A 14,081-nucleotide genomic window follows, 5' to 3' on the forward strand; every position below is an offset into this window, starting at 1 on the left:
TTCTAATAAATCCATCAATTTTTTAACTTCAAAAGAGTCCTCTATCCATAGTATTGCTTTCTCCACTGAAAAAGTCATATTGTCTGAATCAGGAGAGAAATATGCACAGATCAAGCACCGTATACAATCGAAAACAGTCCAAACAGTCCACAGCTCTAAACACATTTGTCAGTGGATTTTAAGAGGACAACAGGTGATGGACTTTTACACTGGAGGAAATTGAGTGTGGAATCATATTTTAGATTTGTTTCTTACACACCACTGTTTGTTTCACGAGATGTTACCTGATGGATTGGAGTCATGTGGATTACTTGTGGATTATTATGATGTTTTTATCAGCTGTTCGGGCTCTCAATCTGAAGGCACCCATTCACTGCAGAGGATCCATTGCTGAGCAAGTGATGTAATGCCAAATTTCTCCAAATCTGTTCTGATAAACATTTTTTCAACGATATAATAATCAAGCAGTTGATACATGCTACACAATATGTATGCTGCTGAAGTGTCTTGTTGCTTTCAGTAAATAATTACATTATTTTTAATAATCGCACTAATCATACTAAAAATGTATCCATTATTGATTTTTGTTAGCATTGTTCTGACCAAACTGCAGCTTAAATTAATACATTTGTAAATAAATAACTGGATGTGAAATATTGATTTGAGAGGAGAATGCTGTACTCTAGAGAGATGTGTAGTAAACATACTATAATTGTTATGTACTGGTGCCAATATTATTTAAAATAGTTAAATATTATGTAAAATAATTAATGTAACTTGATTTGCGGAAGCACAAATCACAGTGGATTTGAAGCATAATTTGAGTTCATATATAAATATCAGTTTTTTGAGCATGTATAAAGAGTGCTGCTGGCAGGTTGTATCCGGCGCAGGGGTCTTGAGTTTGACTTGTGGTGCAAGTATTAGGTGTGTTTACTGTATCTGTCTTTTGTAAGTGACACACATAGAAAGACCCCCTCTGATCATCCCCTGAACCTCCTGCTACGAAATTTAAGATGCCGAGAATGAGGTGAAATGAGGAGCAGCTGCTGGAGGAATGTAACCCCTGCCACATCCCCTCACATACATCCCCCATGAACCCCATATACACACTCACAAATAGCCTCTTTCCTCTGGACACCAGCAGTTTAAGCTGACAAATCAGGGCTGTAAGGAGCGTTTGTCTTCATTATGACAGAAACAGTCTGACATTGAGAGCTCTCAGATGAAGGGGAACAGTAATTAAATGATGGTCGGCTGCTGTTTTGTGCTCATCTGCGAAGTGAGAGCGTTAAGGCCCCTTCACGTGACTTACATCAGGGTTTAAGCATCAAGCGCCGCTTTGACCTCCACATGAAAAGCATTGCAAATAGTGTTGTGGAAGGGTGATGTTGCAAGAAGAAGTGGAAGTGTTTAAACATGTTGGCAATTGCTTTGATGCATCAGAAATAGAGTGGTTGAACGTGGGTTCACGAAACGTTAGTGTTTCAAGGTGCTTGTGGTGAATTTAAATTAGTTTAGGAACTGAGGAACCAACAATAATATGAAGTATGTGGCTTTCAAGATCTCTTCATGTTTTAAACCGTTCTTGCTTTGTACTCCAAGTTTGGACAAAATTCAGAATTTTAAGAACTGAATCTTTTAATTCATTAACTGAAATAGCTAAACCACATAGGAAGCTGGAATTAATTGCATTTCGGTTCAGTTGCTAATTATATTTTTGGCTAAAACCTGTCAAACTTCAAACACAAACTTTTTGACAAACTTTGTTTTATTTTCTTAAACTTAATTTCTTCAAATTTCAATTCACTTTAATTCAATAATTTCATTAAAAATATTAAAAATTTGAATGTCAATTCCACAACCTGCTTTCTACCTCAGTAAAGTTAGATTCAAAATCAAGAATTAACTGGAATTTAAAATTAAATTCAAATTCAGGATTTTAAGTTTAAATTCAAGAACTGAAATTCAAATTCAACAATTGATTTGAAATGTAAAAGGTTTATAAATTCTACCCGGAATGGCACACATCCTTCTTGTACTCCTAAAAGACATCATCAAAAAGGCCAAAATGTGCATAACATGACACTTTATTGGGCCCTATCATACACCCAATGCAATGTGTTTTTTGCTAGCTTCAGCCCAATGTAGTTATCATTTTCACATTCTGCGCCACGTTGTTTAAATAGCAAGTGCATTTGAGCCCATTTGTGTGCCCATGGGCGTGCTGGTCTGAAAACAAGGTGTGTTCAGGTACATTGCTGGCACATTGCTATTTTGAGGCAACTGAAATGGACCGCAGTAGTTTTTTGTTATTTAAAGAGCACGTTAGTATAGGCGGGTCCACAAAGCGTGTACACTCTGCTTATCACACACACAGGGACATGCAGCAGCACACAAACATGTCAAATATTAAAAATTAAAGGATTACAATGTAAAAGATTATTATTGTGTGGGCTACATAAATATAAAAATGCCTACATGTCATAATGGATAGTCATTGCATGTATCAGAATTAGACTACCTATTTGCTCACGCACGAGTAGTTCCGTTTCCTCTCTGGAGACACATTCAGTCTTTGCGCTTGCAAATTCCGCTGTGTAAATGGCAAATCCACCATGGCGCGATCGCAACTGGCTCTTAAAGGGAATGGGAGATGAGACTCTGATTGGTTTATTGCACGTTATGCCCAAAACACACCCATTACTCAGTAAGAGAATAGGGACAATTTTATAGGGACACCCTTTTAGACCATGCGCCAGGCGCGCAGACCGTTTTTCCATCATTAAACTAGCAAAAGTGGATTCTGACACACACTAAGTACACCTGGGCCTTGCGCTTTAGACCATGCACTTAGATCGTTAAAATAGGGCCCATTGACTTAAATGCATTGAGCAGCATTAATCATATATATGAAAGGGCCTTAAAGGTGCTAGTTTATTCAATGTGCTTCTGGACTGTGTGATGAAATGACATTTGATTCTTACTTTTGTCCACCAACACGCACAGGTCTGTGATTGTTTACTCTCTCACGTGTTGTTCTGATGAGGCAGTGTAGGTTCAAAGAGCTTCTCGGCTAGTTTACTTCCTGCTAAATAAATGCAGAGAAAGGGAGACTGCAACTTGAGCACTACCACCCACTGCTTCTAATATTGATACAATAAACCACTCTGTGTGTGCGTGAGGGTCGGTCAAGGCCACCCTGAAGTCATGCCTGGTTCTGTGGGCCCAGAGACCCCTCACATGCAGCAGGTTCCCTCTCAGGACGAGAGCCTTTAAGTCCAGAAGAATCCTCTTGTTCTCTCGGGCTTACCGTAAATGTTGTTTTCATGAATCATGCTTTTTTTAACCCACTTCACATGATGTTAAACTTTTTCGGTGTGGTTATCTAAACTCATGGTTTTAGTTAAGGCAGCTGTAGACTTTCAGTTATGTGACACTGTTTTCATTTGCTCTGACATCTGCATTCTTTCCACCAGCACTAATTTACAGAGTTCTTCATCAGTGTTTCCAGAGCAGACCAGCCAAAATCAGGGGGCTGTGACACTTGGTTTTATCTGATCTGTATGTAATAGATAGTGCAACTTGATCAAAACTTGACATTTATGAAGTTTTCCGATCAGCACTGACCTTTGATTCTTTTAGAGTGAATCAAATTCTTAGTCAGCCTGACTTTACTATTACTACTTTACGCTACTAATCGACTGTTTTGGAGTTTTCAGTACTGATACCAAAGCTGCTATCTGGACACTGACAAAACATTTTGGACAAATATAAATAAAATGCTTGGAACTTATTTTGTGTACAATACATTGTATAAAAAATATGTTTATATACAGTGGGGAAAAAAAGTATTTAGTCAGCCACCAATTGTGCAAGTTTTCCCACTTAAAAAGATGAGAGAGGCCTGTAATTTTCATCATAGGTATACCTCAACTATGAGAGACAAAATGAGAAAAAAAATCCAGAAAATCACATTGTAGGCTTTTTAAAGAATTTATTTGCAAATTATGGTGGACAATAAGTATTTGGTCAATAACAAAATTTCATCTCAATACTTTGTTATATACCCTTTGTTGGCAATGACAGAGGTCAAACGTTTTCTGTAAGTCTTCACACACTGTTGCTGGTATTTTGGCCCATTCCTCCATGCAGATCTCCTCTAGAGCAGTAATGTTTTGGGGCTGTCGCTGGGCAACACGGATTTTCAACTCCCTCCAAAGATTTTCTATGGGGTTGAGATCTGGAGACTGGCTAGGCCACTCCAGGACCTTGAAATGCTTCTTACGAAGCCACTCCTTCGTTGCCCGGGCGGTGTGTTTGGGATCATTGTCATGCTGAAAGACCCAGCCACGTTTCATCTTCAATGCCCTTGCTGATGGAAGGAGGTTTTCACTCAAAATCTCACGATACATGGCCCCATTCAAAAAACAGTTTGAGGTTGTGGACAGGTGTCTTTTATACTGATAACGAGTTCAAACAGATGCCATTAATACAGGTAACGAGTGGAGGACAGAGGAGCCTCTTAAAGAAGTTGTTACAGGTCTGTGAGAGCCAGAAATCTTGCTTGTTTGTAGGTGCAACATTTGATATGTTATCTATATTCTATTGTGAATAAAATATAAGTTTATGAGATTTGTAAATTATTCCATTCCTTTTTTACTCACAATTTGTACAGTGTCCCAACTTTTTTGGAATTGGGTTTGTAAGTATAATACATTTATACATTTCGTTACAAAGCTAAAAAAAATGTATTACTAATAAATCTGATAATATTATTAATAATATATAATATACTACTACTACTAATAATAATACTGTAGCACTTATGTTATACTAATACTTATGTAACAATAATAATAAGCATGATAAAAACTCACTTTAAAAAAAACTTTTTTATTTATTTATTTTTATTATTCATTATCATTATCCTCATGGCAACTAACTAACTAAATAAATACATATTTTTTAATTTTTTATATTCATTTCCAATGTACCCAATGAAGTGTCCAATATACATATAAACTACTAAATTTAAAAATAAAATGTAAATAAACTTCCTGTCCTCACTAACTGTCTATTTGAGTGTTGGATGACTGGTAAATGATTTTAACCAATTAATTTTAATTTCAGCATGGAAGTCAGGCTCTGTTGTCTGTTTATTACCACATTCTAATCGCAGTGTCTTATATCATGTTGTAGAAGGAAATTTTAGTAGTTTGATGAGCATCAAGTCCTGTAATGAATCTGAGCAATCCAAACACATACAATGGCATTCAGATAGCCTGATGTTTATCACCAGTCCAGCACATAAATGGACCACACAAACCAGAGATATTCTGTAAGAATAGCACTGTTTACATTACAGCAGACATGCATTCACCAGCTGATGAGCACAGAGAGAGAAACAGTGGTGACTGGATACTAGTGCAGGTGTCTTCTTTCCCTCTTCCATTCGCACACTCTTCAAAGAGCCTACTCTTGGGTGGTCTGGGCCATTTCTGCCATTTTAATTTTAGTAGTGTGTATGTGTTTTAGCAGCAAGTGGGTGACTAGACACTTGCATATGTGTCCTTTATCTGTTATCTGTCACTAATAGGCAGGAAAATGGAGGATTGTGGGTAGATTAAAGATGGAGATGCTGAAAGATGACTAAAGGAAGGACTTGGACACTTCATAAATTCATCCCCCTCTCACACATACACACAATTACTGAGTGTTTCTTGTCTCTTCCAGATGATGAATCTTCTGGTCTGTACGGCTTCCTGCATGTGATCGTCCATAAAGCCACGGGCTTCAAAGAATCTGCCAGTAAGTTAAAATGTCTTGTCTTTCACTTTCTTTATAGAATATAAAAAATATAGAAAACACATTTATCCAGCATAATAAAGGATAATGGAAACAATTCATTTGTATAAATCAGCATTTCTCAAAATGTGGTCTGTGGCCCACTAAGTATTGCAGGGGAGCTGCAGCCCACACTTTGGGAAATGCTGATCTATACAGATGTATTGTTTTATTATGCCGAGCACAAGTAATTGACCTCATATGTTGGGGAGAAAGGAAGAAAGAGGAAGGCTGTTACTGAAAAAACCTTAGATGAACTCTCCATCAGTTAGCTGCAGACACTATTGCATATTACTGTAGCAAATGTGCTTATAGAGTAAGTTACTGTGATTGTTTAGGTGAGCGATTAGATGAACAAACCAACATGAATGAAGTCACAAACCTCCCTACAGACTTTTTTGAATATGATATGTATGCCCTTCACTGATGCAGATTTCTAAATGACTAATGGGTACAACATTGCCCAAAATGATCCGTATACAACAGAACATACTAGAGGAAGTACCATTCCACATTTCAATAGAATGCAATTCGGTCCTGGAAGTAAATTAATGTGAAAAATATTTCCGAAACCAAGGCTGCTGAAAATTGGGCAGGCACTGATACACTCTTAAGCGCTTGACCTTTATTTATTTATTTATTTATTTATTTCAGGTTTATTTGACAGGGACAATGTGCATCAACAATACATAAATGCACAATGTGCCAGAATTAGCCAGAAGGCTATTTTGCATCTGCATCTTTAATTTCTGGAGTGATGAATGTGTGTGAATATATACTGTATACAGTGGTGTGAAAAGTGTTGGCCCCCTTCCTGATTTCTTATTTTTTTGCATGTTTGTCACACTTTAATGTTTCAGATCATCAAACTAATTTAAATATTAGTAAAAGATAACACAAGTGAACACAACATGCAGTTTTTAAATGAAGGTTTTTATTATTAAGGGAAAACAAAATCCAAAACTACATGGCCCTGTGTGAAAAAGTGTTTGCCCCTAAACCTAATAACTGGTTGGGCCACCCTTAGCAGCAACAACTGCAATCAAGCGTTTGCGATAACTTGCAATTATTTGTTATCTGAGTCTGTTACAGCGCTGTGGAGGAATTTTGGTCCACTCATCTATGCAGAATTGTTGTAATTCAGCCACATTGGAGGGTTTTCGAGCATGAACCGCCTTTTGAGATGCCAGCATCTCAATAGGATTCAGGTCAGGACTTTGACCAGGCCACTCCAAAGTCTTCATTTTGTTTTTCTTCAGCCATTCAGAGGTGGACTAGCTGGTGTGTTTTGGATCATTGTCCTGCTGCAGAAACCAAGTTGTTTTCCCTTAATAATAAAAACCTTCATTTAAAAACTACATGTTGTGTTTACTTGTGTTATCTTTGACTAATATTAAAATTAGTTTGATGATCTGAAACATTAAAGTGTGACAAACATGCAAAAAAAAAAAAGAAATCAGGAAGGGGGCCATCACTTTTTCACACCACTGTATATACTGTGCAAGGTATTTTATTCAGAACATAGCATTTTCTTTCTACGTATTTCCTGTTTTACACAGAAATACATTTCATTATGTTAACAGTGTCATGTTGCCTTTAAATCAAGCTGACAAAAGCCATGCAAAGGATGAAAAAAGTGCACTGTGGGAGTTGCACAACATTCATGCACATAGAAACTCCTGTTACATAAGTTCCTTTTTAGTATAGATGAAAGTGGCAGAGATGAATCTGTATCTGAAAATTGTCTCCCATGGCTCCATCACACAGGACAAAATATGAAATGTATTTAGTGTAAAAAAAAAAATGTAACAAGAGTACGTCAGCAGTACTGTGGTCACCATGGCTGCCGGGTCATAACTGTATAATTTGTAAGAGCTTGTCCTGTGGGGGCTTCACTTATGAATATTTGCATATATATTTACACATTATGTCTCTTTGCTTTATGAGGTCAGGGCTTGAATGAAATACCCAAATCAAGTTTATGTACAGTATGCTAATATGAATTTGCATAACGGATGCATGTGGCCAGCAGACTCTGTAGATCAGCTCAACTCTGATAACAATGCCCTAATAAATCGCACAATATTGTTCCTAAAGAATGATTCAAAAGAGCCATTGTGTAAGACTGCTTTGTGTTTTTTTATTTTTTTGAATGCTTGTTTTCTTGGTTCATTTTTTGTGTTTGGCTCGTCTGAAGTCATTTGTCATGGAGTTTGTGGTGTTGTGGTCTTCTTGAATGTGACCGTGAGAGCAAACATGTGTTGTGCATATGGATATGCAGGTGTTTGAATATCTTTTTATATTGGGATGTACTTGCTCCATCTCAGCCGCTGATTGAATCCTCCTTTCCAAGTCTTATTAAAGGCCTTGAACCACTCTGACAGGAAATGCATCCAAATCCTCGCTCTGGGCCATTAATGAAAACTGGGTCGTTGACATTGGCTTCCTGATAAAAAGGGTTTGAGGGAGAAAATACTGACCCAGAATACTAACCACAACTTTTGACACATGCAGTAAATGATTTATCTTTACCTTTCTGCTAGTTTACAACCTCTAATCCTTTTGTTCCAAGAGTTCCAATCTTACCAGTTGCATATGGCTAGTTCATAAAGCAGCAGATTCCTTCAAGTAGCACAACTGTTTGATAATAATAAGAAAAATTGTTTCTTGAGCAGCAAATCAGCATATTAGATTGATTTCTGAATTATTTCTGAATGTATGATACTGAAGGCTGGAGTAATCGGATGCAAAAATAAATTCAGCTTTGCTTCACAGTACAAATTTACATTTTAAAATATATAAAATAGAAAGGAGTTATTTTAAATTGTAGTAATATTCCACAATATTACCATTTTTATTGTGTGTTTCAAATAAATGCAGCCTTGGTGAGCATAAGAGACTTTTTTTTCTTTTCTTTTTAAACATCATATAAAAATATCCAAACTTTTGCACATAATAATCACAGTAAACATAAATGTAAATATAACAGTATAGTACTGTCCCTGCATATTCCTGTATGAATGTTCTTCACCTGTAAAAGATACTCATCTGCACGTCTACAGTTTATGTGTGTGAATGGACTGGTTGCCATATGGCTCTCATCACCATCTCATTTCATTTGGGAACATCAGCCCAAGGATACGGTTCCTCCCCCAGATGACAAGACTTCCCATCCGCCATTGTGTGGGGCAACCATAAACATTTGGTCAAATTTAAAACTCCAAACAATTACACTCTTTGTATAATACAGAGCCATCAGTGGTTATTGTCTTTCTACATATGCACCAAAGTGCCAAACCTCTTAGTTTTACATCTTTGAGATTATTTATTCATCATTTTTTATATAATGGCTTCTCAATAACAACCTCTTTGAGTTTTTTTTACTACACAAACCTCTCATGTCAAGTCAAAAGCATGGCTGAAATAATGACGGTGCACTATATCAGTCTTTAAGAGCCCACTAAAGGTCTTCTTGTGCGTCTGAAGCCTTTTAAAAACACATTCCATGGAAGCACTACTCTCACTGAGGGTCGATTTTCACTCAGTGGTCACCATCTGCTAACCAGAGCACCTTTCCTCACCGTCCTAGTCCACTCTCTGTCCTGATTCATGCAGGATGTTTTTATAAATACATTTCCTGTTCTCTGAAGAATTAGGTTTCTGTGCCTGGTGCTGCTAAAATCTAAAGCCTCCTCTGACCGTGTAGAGAGATATAGCTGCCCTTATTTCATGTTTTTAATATTGAGAGCAAGGAAATGGGTCTGACTGAGATGTTTGAAGTACAGCTCTGCTGAATGGGACAGGATGGGTTTGGGTAAAGGTCTTTTCATTTAAGACATCATTCATTATTTAAGAATGGATTTTTTTCTTTAGCACATGCTAAATGAAGAATTTATGCTTTATATTTATTTTGGTTTACATTTGTGCTGCCCCAAACAGCGGTAGCTGAATATTGTGTTTATTTTTTTGAGTTTTAGTGTATTTTCATCAGTTATAAATGCATACAAACTAAAAAGTATGGTCAGCAATTATAATTAAAGAGAAAGTTCAGCCAAAATGAAAATGTATCACCCACATGTTATTTTTTTCTTTTTTTCTTTATTTTTTTAAAACACAGATAGTTTGAAGAATGTTGGTAGTTAAACAGTTTGGCTCCCATTGAATTCCATTGTATGAACCAAAACAACACGGAGATATTTCTCAAAATGTATTTTTATGTTCCACAAAACAAAGTAAGTCACACAGATTTAGAATGATATGAGGGTGAGTAAATTATGTTTTTTTAATTTTTGGGTGAGTAGTTTCTTTAAACTTGATTTGGACAAAGAAGTGCAGAAAGGGTTAGTTCACCCAAAAATTAAAAGTGTGTCATTATTTACTCACCCTCATGTTGTTCCAAACCTGTAAGACCTTTGTTCATTTTTGGAACACAAATGAAGGTATTTTTGATGAAATCCGAGAGCTTTCAGATCCTGCATAGACAGCAATTACGGTTGAACCACTGATGTCACATGGACTATTTAAACAATTTCCTGACTACCTTTCTGGGCCTTGAACGGGTCAGTTGCGTTGCTGTCAGAAAGCTCTCGGATTTCATCAAAAATATCTTAATTTGTGTTCTGAAGATAAACAGAGGTATACAAGTTTGAAACGACATGAGGGTGAGTAATTAATGACAGAATTTAAATTTTTGGCTGAACTAACCCTTTAACTGTACTGAATGTGCGCTTGTACTGTGTACTTTAATTCTTAAAAGTATATTTAAAAAAATATATATATATATACTGTACCCACAGATAATATAATAATAATAATGAAAGGAAAGGCCACTTACTGAAAGTATATTTTAAGAGAGTACATTTTAAATAATTGTTTTGATCATATTTTTGGCGTTTTATTTTATATTTAAAGTTATTATGTTTAAAAAGTGTACTTCTTTTTCACAAGGGCCAGGTTGCTTCCACCACGAGTTTTTTAACTGAATTGCCCCCAAATCGAAACGCTGGCCTCAGAGAAAGCCCTGAAATTCCCACTGGTGACATTGTGGTGTTATCTCATTAATATGATCATTTTGGCATGAGCAGAAGACGTGTGTGCTGACACAGCTGGTGTGTATGTGTGCAAATACAGCTTCATTATAAAGCAGCCCACCCCACATTTATTAACATACACATTACAGACCACACTATCAATTACCAGTGGCTTGATTGACTGCACACTCGTGTTAAAGCCACGCTCACAAGCCCCACGGTGTGTTTTGAAGCTGACCGCTCTTGTGTGACACCACCTCCATACTAATTGAACATCACCTCATTTCTCTCCTGTCTCAACAATACACCCCACACATTGCAGAGGTCAGAGGTCATGGCGTGCTGTAATCCATCAAACTGTCAGTTGGTCACACAAACTATAGCAATGTGATAAAGTTAATTTGCTATTAGAGAAGTGTGTGAGCACGTGAGGCATGTTGCTGTAAGACACATTGACAGATAGATAAGACAAATGCCCTGTTCCTGTGTGTGTGTGAGTGTGCGAGTGTGCGAGTCCTGACAATCACTGTATTGTGTTTCGGTATTGACACACATTGATGTATTTGAAAACGGATGGAAGACCAGCAGGGTGTAAAAATCATTTAAGGTTTTAAATGCTGACACCATGTCTACACAGTGAACCATGAAGTGTTAGAGCTAAACTTATATGCCTTGATTAATTAACACAAAGAAATTAATCATACTGAGGCTACAATTTTCTTTAACTGCACTAAAACACATTTATTAGAGCAATAAACCCTGAGAGGCTTTACATTACAATGATTGGTTTGGAGTGTTTTTCATATTTTTAATTCCTAAAACCCCTTAACAGTGGCAAAATCTGTAGTGCATGGATTTGTATGGCTTACTGCATTTAGCCGCAGCAACTTACTGTAATAAAAGGTACAGTGCCATTCAAAATGTTGTTTGTTTGTCAAAAGACAATAAAATAATAATATTGTGAATATATTAAAAATTTAAATAGCTGTTTTCCATTTAAAAATAGTAAATATGTTTTTTGTCCCCTGTGATAACAAAGCTTTAATTTCAGCATCATTACTCCAGTCCTTCAGAAATCATATTAATATGCTGATTCGGTGCTCAAGAAACATTTCTTATTATCAGTGTTGAAAATGTTTTTATGAAAACATCATAAAAACATCTTTTTTCAGGATTATTGGATGAAAGTTCAAAAAACAGCATTAATTTGAAATAGTGATCTTTTGCAATGATTTAAATGTCTCTTTTGATCAATTTAATGCATTCTTCCTGAATAAAACTGTTATTTAAAAAATTCTGACCCCAAATTTTAGAACGATGTGTATGTTAATTACTTACATTTTTTTTAAGTAGCAGTAGTGATATTAATATAAAATATAAATTAAATTAAAATAATATAACATTATCTATTACCAATTATCAATGTCAATTTCTGATTTTAAAAATATAAATAAATAAATAAAATGGAATAGAATAAATAATTCTGCTTCCAAGTAATGTAGATCTGTTGGTTGTTTATTGGTATCAAACATCAAAGCAACTTAGCACATTGATATGGAATTCAACTTTTATGTTTTTGAAGGTGTGTGTATGTAACAGCTTCCGAATGAGCTTTTTTATAAATGTATTTTTTTCTTTTTCTCATGAGGGGATTATTGTGTGTTCTCTGTAGATCTGTACTGTACGCTGGAGGTGGACTCTTTTGGTTACTTTGTCAGTAAGGCCAAAACGCGTGTGTTCAGAGACACAACAGAACCACAGTGGAATGAGGTCAGCTTTTAAAAAGTGCATCATTATAATAAAGAAAAGTCACCTGACAAATCACCATCATGCATCTGTCATTAATTCTTTTGTCCTCCTATAGGAGTTCGAAATAGAGCTGGAGGGCTCTCAGTGTCTGCGGATCCTGTGCTACGAAAAGTGTTACGACAAATCAAAGCTCAATAAGGACGATAATGAGATTGTGGACAAGATCATGGGAAAGGGACAAGTACAGGTAGGACAAAGAGACAAGCACATTGCTAAACCACGATACGTACGCAAACAGCAAACACTCCGGTCTGTGACTAAACTGGTTTAGAGCACAAAAGGTCAGACTTAATTTGTAGTGGTTTCCTGATGAGAGTCATTTTATTGTTGTCTGGTTTGAGCGTGTGCTCTGCAGATGGTGTGTTGTGGTGCTGTATTTTTGACATGGGCAGCTTTACTTCCTGAGAACCCGTGGTTTATATTTCTTTCACTTCACATGCGTGGGAAATGCCCCAGTTAAACTGAAGTTAGAGTGTGTGTGTTGAGATCAGTGTGTTTGCGGTATGTAGCTGACGTTAGAAACAGTTATCAGGACTTGCATCAACACAAAAAAATTCCCTTTCAGGAAGAATTTTTGTAAAGACTCACCCCCCCTTTTTTTAAACTGTAATAAATCTTTCATTGATATTCATTGTTGCTACAACCACGTTAGCCGTTAATGCTATTCTTTTGCTCTCATTATCAAGCCATTTTGTCTTGTTTTGCTAAGCTTTACACTTAAACCTCAGTCAAATTTGTTCTAAAAGTATTGCATTCGTTTTTCTTCTTTTAAATCTAGGGCAGCTTTTGGGGGCTAAAAATGAGGTGGATTTAATTGCACTGGAGGTTTATTTCTGTTTTATGTTCATGTTATTCTCTTGGGATTGCATCCAGAGGTGGATTACTGTAACAGCACAAGAGATTATTCTCTGTTTTCACGGAGAATGTGGTGTGTGTCATATACACACGTTAACATAACGAGCTAAACGCGCGCATACAGCACTGTGATAGTGATGGTCTGTTGGGAATAGAGATGTCTCAGAGATGCTTTATGCCAATGAGGCTGCAAACAAACCAAACAAGCCTTTCAGAAATGAGTGGAATTTAGTTTGAATATTATGTGTTGCAGCACTTTTAAAAGTACAATTCAAATTACAATATTGCATTATTCAGTATAAAAGTTAGGGATGCACCGAATGTTCGGCAAACGAAATTATTCGGCCGAAAATAGCAAAAAAAGCAAAATAAGTGAAAAGACCGAATAAATTGTACCAAACAATGATATGATGCAATCAAATAGCAACCAGCGCAGAGTGAGAGGCGTGCACTCTTTATTATGCAGCACACACGTCAGCAGTGTGGAAGCATTTAAACTGTCGGAGAAAGATGCAAAAATCATAAAATTATTCGGCCGAA

The 14,081-nt window shown here is 36.4% G+C and overlaps 1 protein-coding gene across 1 annotated transcript in view; it reads left to right on the plus strand.

The window, feature by feature from the left end:
* LOC107595513 (active breakpoint cluster region-related protein-like) overlaps positions 1 to 14,081 on the plus strand; it is a gene marked incomplete at its 3' end in the record, with an annotated part of 211,039 nt that overhangs the window by 144,835 nt on the left and 52,123 nt on the right. Inside the window, exons 14-16 of the mRNA XM_016285937.1 lie at positions 5,737 to 5,811; positions 12,550 to 12,647; positions 12,742 to 12,873. Of these exons, the coding sequence (XP_016141423.1) occupies positions 5,737 to 5,811; positions 12,550 to 12,647; positions 12,742 to 12,873 (305 nt within the window). The remainder of the gene's footprint in view (positions 1 to 5,736; positions 5,812 to 12,549; positions 12,648 to 12,741; positions 12,874 to 14,081) is intronic.

The sequence above is a fragment of the Sinocyclocheilus grahami genome, unplaced genomic scaffold, assembly GCF_001515645.1.
Source record: "Sinocyclocheilus grahami isolate Dianchi unplaced genomic scaffold, SAMN03320097.WGS_v1.1 scaffold203.1, whole genome shotgun sequence".
Lineage (NCBI taxonomy): Eukaryota > Metazoa > Chordata > Actinopteri > Cypriniformes > Cyprinidae > Sinocyclocheilus > Sinocyclocheilus grahami.